The sequence below is a fragment of the Rhopilema esculentum genome, chromosome 17, assembly GCF_057945365.1.
Source record: "Rhopilema esculentum isolate cy_ngs chromosome 17, ASM5794536v1, whole genome shotgun sequence".
In the NCBI taxonomy this organism is placed as follows: Eukaryota; Metazoa; Cnidaria; class Scyphozoa; order Rhizostomeae; family Rhizostomatidae; genus Rhopilema; species Rhopilema esculentum.
The window spans coordinates 5,184,316-5,196,099 of NC_142831.1; the positions used below are offsets into that span (position 1 = coordinate 5,184,316).

The 11,784-nt window shown below is 38.9% G+C and overlaps 1 protein-coding gene across 2 annotated transcripts in view; it reads left to right on the forward strand.

Annotated features, from left to right (window-relative positions):
* Positions 1–11,782, forward strand: part of LOC135682919 (uncharacterized) — a 51,307-nt gene extending 39,525 nt beyond the window's left edge. For both annotated transcript variants that reach the window (XM_089113373.1, XM_089113374.1), the window contains 5 exons: positions 1,560–1,604; positions 5,200–5,956; positions 6,588–8,983; positions 9,674–9,732; positions 10,455–11,782. In XM_089113373.1, the coding sequence (XP_088969499.1) occupies positions 1,560–1,604; positions 5,200–5,956; positions 6,588–8,983; positions 9,674–9,732; positions 10,455–10,716 (3,519 nt within the window). In that variant the 3' untranslated portion in view covers positions 10,717–11,782. The remainder of the gene's footprint in view (positions 1–1,559; positions 1,605–5,199; positions 5,957–6,587; positions 8,984–9,673; positions 9,733–10,454) is intronic.
* The last annotated feature ends 2 nt before the right edge of the window (positions 11,783–11,784 follow it).

The following is an 11,784-nucleotide window of genomic DNA, read 5'->3' on the forward strand; positions in this document are numbered from 1 at the left end:
TGACCTACTGACACAATTACTCTTTGCTTCAGTATTTCTATCAGTGCTGTGTTGGTTACAATAGCCGCCAAGATTTTATAGCAAAAGGCTTTCTTGAAGGAACCTGCTTGTTAACTTATTTATTATGTACCACCCACGGACGCGAAAGTTAAGACAAAGCTCTTTACATTGTGAACAATTTTACAACCGCAATGAAAAAGATTCCTAGGTTTTTAGAGGCACGCGTAGGTTTTTGTTTTGTTTTGAAAATAAATTCTTGTCAAACGAATAATGAAGAAGATGCCAAATTATTCCCATGCATAAAGAAGAAACTCCATTTTTAAATTCTTGGTACTTTTTTTCTAAAAAGTACAGAAAATCCGACCCAGACTCCGGACATGGCGCCCAAAATATATTTTATCCACAAAAACGTATGAATTTATCTTTATCTCTCTTGAAAACAATGGCAAATAAATTAAAGGACAACTTAGAACGTAGAACGTCCCAGAAAAGCCTTTGACGAAGAGCCTTTATTCCCCCATAAGATTTACTTGTGGACTACTTCCCATTCTCCACTCCCCACCCCACCGTCAATACCCCCCTTATAACGTCTTATTCGAATACCTTGCTCGCACTGGTATGAATTCATGCAGGTGGAGCCACACGTTAAGTTTTTGCTAATTCCAGTTTTTATATTTTATTGAAACGTTCTTAGCTATTTGTTTTCATTTGTTACATTCTCTTTGTGTAGCACCCTCCAGAGTTCTTTAAATAGACATTGCAAATAATCTCTCAAACGAGACTGTTAATTGAAATGCCTCGTTCATGTGTGACATAAAGTGGTAGTGAATTTCACACGAATCAATTCAATGCAAAACTTTATTTGATTTCCTCAAAATTTGATAGAATCCCAGAGTTAGTTACTTTGCGTGATAGCCACAAGCATTTATCGGAAAACGTGAGACTTCCTTCCATCTTTTCAAGTCTTGTCTAATGAAGGTAAACATTCTTTTTCGCCATACAAACAGACTTTTAAATTCTTAAGGATATCCTTGAGGAAGTTAACGACCTTGGAGCAGTGATATTTCATTCAGAATTAAGACAAGATTGTTTTAAGTGGTCCTTTATCAACGTCTAGTGTCACTTTGCAAACCAAAGCACGACGGACAAACTATTAAGGGTCATGCAAGAAGAGATATCAAGACTCTATTAGATATCAGATATCTGGCTCGTTTTCGTCAACAAAGCACCCACATGAAAGTATAAGAAGGAACCCACGCTGTTGCTAATTTTATCGGTAATTTCTTTGTTTTGTATTGTGCTTTCAGCGCCTGAAAGTTTTCGGTATGTAGAAACCGAAACTTGCTTGAATTGATTTTATTTCTCTCAACGCTGTGTCGAAAAATCGAGAAAGTAACTAAGGCAGTTTTCTTCAAGTATCACAAATGTACTTTTCAATTTTCAATTTTCAAGTAATTTTCAATTTTTTTTCCTATCTTGATGTTCAAGAACAATTCAGACACCTTGAAAATATAGTGCCTATTTTGGTCAAAAAATTAAGATTTTCTATTTCTTTTCAGTTTCTTTTGGATCTTGGTGCCTCTCCAAACTACAAAGATGCCAAGGTAAGATTAAATCCCTCTTTTAATTCTATTGTTGCTTTTTATGAAAATTTGTTAATTTGAAATACTTTTACCGAATATCTTAGAGACAACTAATCGACATATTTTGTTCACCGCTTGATAGTTCTGAGCTAACGTAGTAAAAAATTTTGGACCTCAAGCAACAGCTTTTCTCGAAGACCTCTTCCGCCATGTCATGTTGATTCATCTTAATTTCTTAACGTGCTCCAGACAGATAAAGTATTTGATCGCAAAATGGTGCGGTTTGCCATTCTAAAGGGCAAAATCGTCAAATTCATTGCCAAAAGTATTTGACGCCAAGACAGAGGGCTGCCTTACACACAGGGGCGTAGCGTGCGGGGGGGGGGGTGTCACGCCCCCCAACTTTCTGAGAACTCGTCGTTAGAATTACATCTATAACAAAATAATTTTATGTCAAATGTAACAAATAATTTTTGTCGGTAAAATATGGTTTTGCATCTTTTACACCCTCCCCCACCCCTCCAGCGAGAAAGGTCACGCTACGCCACTGCTTACACATTAGAAGAGTTTCGCTCGGTCAACTCCCAACAATATTTTCAATGGTGCTTCTACCCGCTACGTTTTATGGGCTTTCCTCTTGGTCACGAAATGGGGATTGGTTGTTCTATTGTTTTATCTTCTGGGGGGTAACTGTGCCTCATGCAGAGATACCCATGCTTGAGCTCTTCATTTCACGACACTAACAACAGATATATCCTTTCGTGTAAAGTCTTGACGAACAATCCCCCCTCCTCGCCCTCTGTAGGATACCATTGTTGTCCAGTGACCAAACAATGCATTATGGGATTTTGATTACGTCAGAGCTCTGATTTCCAACTCAGATTTTGAAAACCCATTTTGCTCTGCCTTTATTTTATCCGGAAAGACTAATCAGGTTTGTAGAGTCCAGCCAGCGTCTTCATAATCCTTACAAACTGCTGGCAACTCACCAAAGTTCAATAAGAACTATTCTAAAAAACTGCAGAAACCCTAGGTGCTTTTCAATTGTTTTAACTGAGTCATTTTATACAGAAAATTATTTTCACGGGAGGTTTTCCGACCAAATTAACCTAAGGCATTCATAGGACCTTTCACAAGTAACAATAAACCGTTTGATAACAAACACGGGGGACCCTCATTTATGAATTTCCTGCCTTTATGATTAAGTTTATTTCATGCTTTCTATCTTTATAATAGACCTATCCTTCATTCTTTGCTTGTTTTTCATTGTCGCCTTCATCCCGCCCTTCCTTTAATCATGACTCGCATTCTAACATCAAATGTCTATTCATAATAAAATCAAGAACAATGTATGTGCTCAACTGGGTTTTCGCCACCTCGAATTGGTTTATATTTACAAATCATATTTATTCTTCCAACCTCTCAAGCACTGCCGTTCCCAGTAGCATGTGTCTATTAAGAATTTTGTACTAGTTTTTAGGCCTAGAAATTTATCGCCATAAGTTTGCTAATTTTCGTAACAAAAATTCATGCCGAGATGTTTTTCACCTAGGAATGGGCTATTTGAAAATGGTTTATTGAACAACTTTGCCCCAAACTCGGATGCCAGCAAACGAAAATTGTCTTGTTTCCCAATATTTTAACCACCTTTACCCAATACTGACATTGCTTTTCCTGAAAGTTTTGTCAATCATTGCGCCAGTCAACCTTGCATAAACTTCTCTAAATTCGATCCCCGACCTTTTCTTCCTTTCATTTTCCCAAGACCCCTTATCTAAACCGTGACAGTTGTTTCTTTCCAAACCTTAATAGCTTTAAAGTTTTGGATTTTGCATCAGTTTTTCGATCTGATTTGAATTAATCTGAAAGCGGATTAGATTTAAATCTTATGTTTCACACTGTTGAATTCTTTGATCCTAAAAGCAAAGCTTGATCGTTGATATCAGCTTATAACGACTTTCTTGGTGACATTTGTCTAATTTCAAATGCCTTTATCCCTCCTTAAAACTCACATAGTTCAAGTACTTCTTTAACTATAATTACTGTTAGGGAGCTTCTTTTGGTTGTGTCCCCTTGCCTGTCCCTCGGTACACCCCTTTTAAGTTTATGCTAACTTCAAGAGGTTTAAAGTCTTACGGGGGCACAAGCTCTTTCGTAAGCCACAATATAATCCTCCAATTGTCGCTGAAAGTATCCGAATCCACAATCCCCCACCAAAACAGTGTTAGTGGTTACAGTGTTAACGCTAGTTGCCAGGAATCATTTAGAATGAAACTATAACAAAATTACTAACCTCCATTTCGAAAGAAAACATAGCTTGTTGATGCTATAGTCTGTCAAGGGTATAAAAAAAGGTCTTGCCCCTTTTTTCACCAGCTAGCACAGTGGGTGGCGCCAGGGGAGGTACGGAGGTAATAAGCCCCCCTCCTGCACTTTTGTAAAAATTATGTTCCACACAATTCTTTTGAAAATCGATGTAATTGTATCAGGTAGGCTTAAGTCATTTTTTTTTCAAAGTTGACCTTAGTAAAACGCATTAGCACTAAACGATGCAAAAGGTATAAAGCACTAAACGATGCAAAAATGGCGTCATCTGAAAGTTTACCATCTCACCCTTGAGATCGCTCACCCTCTCACCTTGCAGTAGCTGGCACCGCCACTGGGTGGTATGGAAAACCTTTAGTTAGTTGATGAAATCATCATCAACCAATATCGACAGACCAGAGAGGATGGAGGGACAATTGAGAGTTGCATTTGTTCTTCTTCGATATGTTCTTCTTTTAATGTCTCTCGACCCTCCCTTATTGTGAAGGCCAACGTACTCTACTGGTTTTTATCATTATCCGTTTTTTGTCGCCTTTTCTTCAATTCAAATTGTTAATATCCCTAAGGCGATTCTCGTTACCTTGTCCCTGGTGCCATTACACTTAACTTAATCTTATTTCAAGGATTTCCTTTTTCTAAAGTTTGAGGAAATCCAGTATGAGTTCTCTAAATTAACGCCAAAAACTAGTTAACGTCTTTTCGGGGTTACATTAATGTTCAAAGGCCCAAGACCCTTATCCCGTTAGTCTGTTCTTACATCTGTTTTTAGTCTTGTTATCTTTGATTAAAAGTAATTGAAGATCAAAAATGCATGTTCAGGCTATAATGGGTCTGGTTCTCTCCTTCTTTGCTAAATGAAAACGATCTTTGTTTCATTATCGTAACCAGAAGAAAAATCGTGTTAATCCTTTGCAAGGCTGAATAAATTTAGTAGGAAAAGCCACCAAATTTTCCTGTTCTTTTATACAGTTAATTCTCAAGAAGAACGACCTACGTTTTTAAGAATAATAAGTACCTTCCTGTGTCCCTGAACGAAGCATGGTTTCCGTTTATTTTATTCAATCATCTCACAGGCTCTAACTTTCCTGAAATTTTGCCAATTTTGAACACTGCAACAGTAAATACAGTATCTAATTATCTATGTGCATGTACGAGAAACTCGAGTTATGTTTATTAAGTAGATCGGAATACAGCGTGCGTCGCGAATTGTTCCTTATTATTATTAAAATGACCGTAACCAATCAGTTCATGTCCGAATTTCAGAGCGTTAATTTAATTCCTCTCATTACAGGGCTTAACTGCACTTTGGCATGGTATTTTGTCAGCTGCTACAGATCATTGCTGTGAGCTTCTTCTTAATGAGCGCTCTATTCTCGGAGCATGCGACCATCAAGGCACACAAGAGATCCATTTAGCTTGCAGGAAGGGCCTCGATAAGCATCTTGAGCATCTGATTTTTTACCGTGCAAATTTGAATTGTCGAACAGCCACAGGTAATACTCCACTTCATATTTGTGCTATTGGAAATCAATTGAACTGTGCCCGGATTCTTCTTTTTCGTGGTGCAGACCGGACAGTTCTTAACTACGCCAATCAAAGCGCATATGAAAATGCGATATTGTCCGGAAATCACGAAGTTGCTACTTTGATTGAGGAGTTTGACAACAATCAAGTAACACCGTTCCAAGAAAAGCCCGTTTACAGCCGTCGGCGGAGGGTGCGCACCGCACATCCATCTCAACAGATCTCCAGCACCCACGAGACGGTGCCGGAACACAAAGAGCTTCCCCGCAGCGCTACCGTTTCCAGTAGGGTTGAACTGGATCAGCAAAAGGCCAGTAAAGACGCCATGTTTTTAAAGAGTTCCAAAAAGACTACCAACAACAACTTGGCGGTCGAACATAAGGCAGGAGACACAGACGATTCTGCATCAGACCTCTCTGACAGCGATGACGAGAGCACAAACAAGCACAAGAAAGTTGACCGTAGGACGTTTTCGACTGGTGCTATGTCGAAAAAAGCTCCAGCCCCAATCAAAGCCGGCCCAAGTAAGAAACAATTTATTTTTAGCAACGCTTTTTTCATTGATCAATCCGTTCTTTGGTTCAAAAAGTAGTATTTGTTAAAAAAAACTTCTTGATAGAGAACACTAAAAATTTCCCTTTATAATTTTTTATTTATGTAACAAAAATTAGAATCACTTATCATATAGATAATTAACAGTGTTTTTTTGAGTTTCTTCAACCCAAAATGAATGTTTGGAGAGATATTTCTTTTCCATGCTCTTATATCCGTCTTCCTATTCCATTCGTCGAATTCCATATTCCTTTAACATTTTCGAATCATCGCTTTTCAATCTTACTTGATAACGGGCTATGCTTAAAACGTCGTTATTTATTTAAAAATATTTTCCTGGTACAATTTACTTACATTGATCGTTATTATAACAAATTCCCAACATTGTCAGTTAAAAAAACTAAAAATTTGGAAAAATCTTGGAGAGGGAGCCTACAATCTTGGACAGAGCTGTTGAGAAACTCCTGAACATGGCCCGTTAGCGTGAATGTATAGTCCAGCATCTATTAAGATATAGAAAAATGAATTCAAGAGGACGAGTATTTCAAAATATTTTGTTTTATTAAAAAAGGAATTAATTTTTGTTTTGTTACCTTTCACCAGGTACCAAATCACAGCTGAAAAGTCGCCTGTACCAAAGTATACCTGGACGGCAGTTTATAGCTGTTGTCGATTATCAACCCCAGGCCCCTGGAGAACTTGCTTTGGAAAAAGGTGATTCTGTGGAGGTGCTTTTCATTGGCGAGCAGGGGTTCTGGGAAGGTCGGGTTAAGGAACGCACAGGCTGGTTTCCAAGTGCATGTTTACAAGAGTTGAAGAAGACCAATAAGAAGGAAAATTATAGAACATGGTTTGGTAAGAAATCAGGTAACAAGGGCCTCTTCGAGAAGCCTTCAAAGCTAGACTTAGCAGTGCCGAGGATAGTGCATTTCAGAAAGGGAGATAAAGGTTTTGGTTTTCAGCTTCGTGGCGCAAACTCTCATGCTGTACGGATCGAGTTCACGCCGACACCGGAGTTTCCTGCTTTGCAGTACATCGGTGAGGTGGACAAAGGTGGAACAGCTGATAAGATAGGTTTGAAACCAGGTGACTTCGTTTTGGAAGTGAATGGCGAGGACGTCACAAATGCAACTCATGGGTATGTTGTTTCGTTAGTCGCGAATACTGGTAAAGCATTGTCACTAAAAGTTATTACTGTAACGCCGCAGTCATTTTCTCCTGAATTGCTAGCCGCCTCTCCGAAATTGAGTAAGTCAACCCAATCGAAAAACAATGAGGAGAAATTACCGCAAAAAGATACAAAGAAAACACCACCCCCACCCCCACCAAGATCCCAGTACTCAAGTATGACAGTTGGACATTTAGGTGGGGGCAGCTCTCTGCCTGACTGTCATATTTTGCCGGCTAATGTTGACACGGTTATGACGCTTGATAAAAAAGTGCAAAGAAAACGATCGGTGAAAAGTATGTGGTCTGACACTGCTCTGAAGTTGCACCCAGATAACACAAGAACCGAGGAAATATCGAAAGGCGTTGTTCGTAAAACGAAAGGTGTTTCGATGAGTATGCTTGAAGAAAATACAGGGCTTAGTCAGCGTTCAGGATCGGTTTCGTCGAATTCGGCATGCTCGACTCCTAATGTTAACAATACCTCGCATTTTGCAACGTTGCCACGACGGTTTTCGCGTAGTTCGAGTCAAAATAGTGACGAAACAGCGTCTTCAGATTCGAATGCTCGTCCCCAGCCACCAGGTTACGAAGCAACTCTCGAAACTTGGCGTCGAGTTGGTAGAAAACCATCTTTTCAAAGAGGTGATTCGGAGCGTAAACTTGTCGCAAAAGCGGATCCAGTATTGAAACCTGACGCAAGAGACAGAACGGAAAGCAACGGGAGTGATGTTTTTCCGCCGCCACCAACAATGATCCCAGCAGCACCGTCGTACTCACCACCCCCACCACCACCAGAGGAAACGCATCCTTCAACAAGCAGATCGCTATCAGTGCCTGCAACGGTAGAAAACCCACCGCGCGCGCCTGCCACTAGAACAGCTTCAGAACCAACTGGTCAACAGAGCCAGTCATCTGATGAAGATGAACCAACTAGTGATTTCGCATTAGCGTTACGAAACGTTGTCAAGGCTCGTAAACAGCGAAACAGGAGTACAAAGTTGTCTATTGATGAAACTGTAGCTCAAAGGAGAAAAGACCAGGGTCTGCATGTTATAAATGAAAACGAACCCGTGCGCTCTTCAGGTATACCAAAATCGTCTAGTGCTGATACAGTTCTGCAAACCAAAGATAGCAAAAATCCGGACTATCATAATCTTTACGCCGCAAGTAGTACTTCGAGTCTGGACACCCAGATATCGAAGGATTCCGGAATCGATGTCAGTGATGTTTTAGGGCAAGCCCCCGGCGAACAGCCTCCAGATCTTGCGTCAGCACTTGCTAATGCAGTTGCTAGACGGGCGGAGAAGATAGCAAAGAACGGCTCAACAACCAAGACACAGGGGCCAAGCACTGTTTCCTCTGTGAATCAACATAATATAGATAAGGGATTCCTAGGAGTAAAGTTGAAATCTGTTAATAAAGAATCGTGTGTCAAGGCACCAGCTCAGGATCCAGTAAAACATAATGCAGATATTAGCAACAAGGGGCCCCCTCCTATTAGGCCTAAACCACAATCTCGGGCCTCTTGTGATGATCTGAATGTCGTAGCTGAAAGTATTAATGCTTCCTGTTCTTCTATCGTTGCGGAGCCCTCTTCACAAGAGCAAAAACAACCTGAAACGAGGCTGGCTGCGCAGGCTGAAACGAGGTCGGATATAGTAACCCCGCCGTTAATGTTTGCGTCTGCTAATTCTGTCAATGAAAGCAACGAAGGGCCCCATCTTGATTCCATAGATGGTGTACCGCAAGAACCACCTCTGAGCCCTTTGCCCCCGCCACCATCGGAGTTCATGAACAACATGGAGAGCTTTCCACAGGATATTTCAAAGGTCAGTCAATCCTTTGCAAACTATAACGCTGTTGTTTTGATTTGTTTTTGTCAAGGCAAATAAGTTGAGTTTTCCTTTGCGACCTAGCTACTTTTTCTGAAGATTCGTGTTAGACAAAACATGTGATGTTTTTCAATCGTGAAAACTTTATGTTTTTCATTTATCAGCTCTTTCCATTTAATTCATTCTTTTCAATATAAGATATATAAAATGGAAATAAATACTTTAAAGGAAGCCATTGCAAACAAAGAAATTTGTTTCGTAACTTTGGTTTTCTTGCTGCTAAAAAACCAACAACGCAACACTAATACGATAACACATTTTTGATACCAACATAATACCTTTTAATCAACTTGTTTTTTATCTTTGAACAATTTTCATGAACTTTTGGCATCTTTTGGGAGGCTGTCTGTAGCAGCTTATAACAAAGGGTGAATCTTATAGCTGACCCCAGGGTTTCAAACAAACTATTAACAGCCCCCATGTTGTGGAAAAGTATAGCAACCCCCAAATTATAGCAAAAGCCATACAACACCCATAGATTCTAGAATAGTCTATATAACAGCTACACCCCCCTCCCTTTCCAAGAGAGTAGGAAAAGCTTGACAAAGGCTACTGCAATTTTTTATCATTTAAACCATTTTATTGATTTTGTGTTTTTTATTAAAAAAACCTCGCTTTTCATTGCAGACTGCGCCGGTGATGACAAATATGGCGGCTGATCCTCCGCCACCGTATTCACCGCCAAGGTAGCTTTTTTTCTTTTTTTTGCTTCTTTGTTCTCAGACGTCTGTAATTTTCAGATAGTTTCCTGGATGATGTAGTAAGCAGAAAATTGTTATTTGCTTAAGCTACTTTATTACGTCGTGTTACCCCGCTTAAAGACGTGCGCTTTTAAGCAGAGATTCGTGATTTTAAACCTTTGAAACTGCTGCTTTCGTACACAAACCTCATGCCTAGACCTACTTTATTTATAATTTCTCTAGAAACAGCTCATCTATTTCGCCTCTTAATTAGAATAAAGACCCTTGCTTTTCCTACTTTCGTGAATAAAAAATTCCGTTGCCTGTTTTTATTGAAATGCTATTCTCATTTGGTCAAAGAGACAAATCAATTCGTTGTCGCCAAAATTTTCTTCACGTTCCGCGAGATGTTTTTTTGAAACCATGTTAAATTGGAATGGCAAGAATTTTTGAAAATTTGCTTGTACACCCACTGGCTGTCTTTTAAAATTTTTTATTTTTGAAAATTGAACTTGACTTTTTTTACAAAGTTATCCTACCTTTTTTGTGGCATACGTAATATATATGAAATTGTATGAAATTTTAGAGTTAGTCATCTTTGTTGAAGTTTTAGTGGGCCAGGTCTTTCAGTGTTTATAAAATTTGTAGGAAAGTGTCTGTTTTATACTTAAATCTTAGATGAAAATCTTTACTTCGCTTTAAAATTGTATATTTTTCCTTTTTTGTAGGGTGAAAAGTGACCTACCGGCCTCAATTTCTAATAAACCGTACCCGGAATGGAATTCAGAAGAGGTCGGTTTTTGGCTGGACTATATCAATATGGGGCAGTACAAAGTTAGTTTTTTAGAAAATGATATTCAAGGTTTGCATCTAGCTGATTTGTCCAAAGACGATTTGTCCGAACTTGGAGTTAAAAAGCTTGGACATCGCCTCACTATAGACGATGCAATTGGTAAACTACGGAACCAGTTGCAATTTTCCGAAGTTTGATTTTATTGATCCGGACAATCTTATTGCCCATGGATATATTAAACCTGAATCAGAGATCCACGAGATGTATTTATGAAAAGATTTTAGGACTCAACGGACTTCGCCAAGGGACGTTTATACTTAATTCGGGGTATGTCGATACATTTTGTCGATTTTTACATCGAGGTATGATAATAGTATTGCTTAAATTGTATGATGAGGGTTTTTGTATATTGGTTGAAGAAGTATTGTATGGACTTTTATAGATTTTTTTTATTTTTGTATTTTGAATTAGATGATTTTATTAAAGGAACTGCGCGTACGAATGACCCCCACCCCCTGACGCTTAACCTTTTCCAATAATGCAGCAATGCATTTTGAGCTGTGATGGTCTATGGAGTATGACATCGGATTGTGATTATTCAAAGACGAATTCGCTAACTCAGAAAGTTCTTGATTTCCTAAGCTTAAGAAGAAGCTGCTGGTAAAATATTAGTTTTAATGGGAATGTTGTTAGTTAAAATTTCCAGCATATTAAAAGAATTCCTTTATTTGGTACTTGTGTTGGCCCTCGGGAGGCCAACAGCCTGTTAACAAACATCCCTGCATTAAAAGGAGAATATTTAAAGAGAGACTCAAAATTGGTTATATTTTAGATTGATTGACATGTTAATTTTTGCCTACAGTCCATCTATAAATATCAAATATTTTTAATAATTTTGAGGCATAGAAAAAGAAGTGTGTACTGTAAAAAATGAAATAAGCTTAGTTCTCCAAGATCCGAGATATCTTTTGAAGAAATATTTATCCGGGTGAAGCAATTTTCGATACTACCGCTTAAGCATAGTGGCTTCTCCGTGAAACAGTAGGGTTTTATTTCCAGTCATTTAATTGGGCGTTCAATTTGCAGTCGTCGTTCGTCTTTCTTAGTGCTTTGATTTGTTTAAACTGTGACCGGTAGTGAATGAGTAAATTGGCAGAAAATATTAAGAATGGGTTTCGTTGCCAATTAGGCTGACAATAAACTGTATAATTGTGGTTTCTTGCAAGCACCCCACTTCGTGAGTCATGTTTGTAGAATGCCTAAGT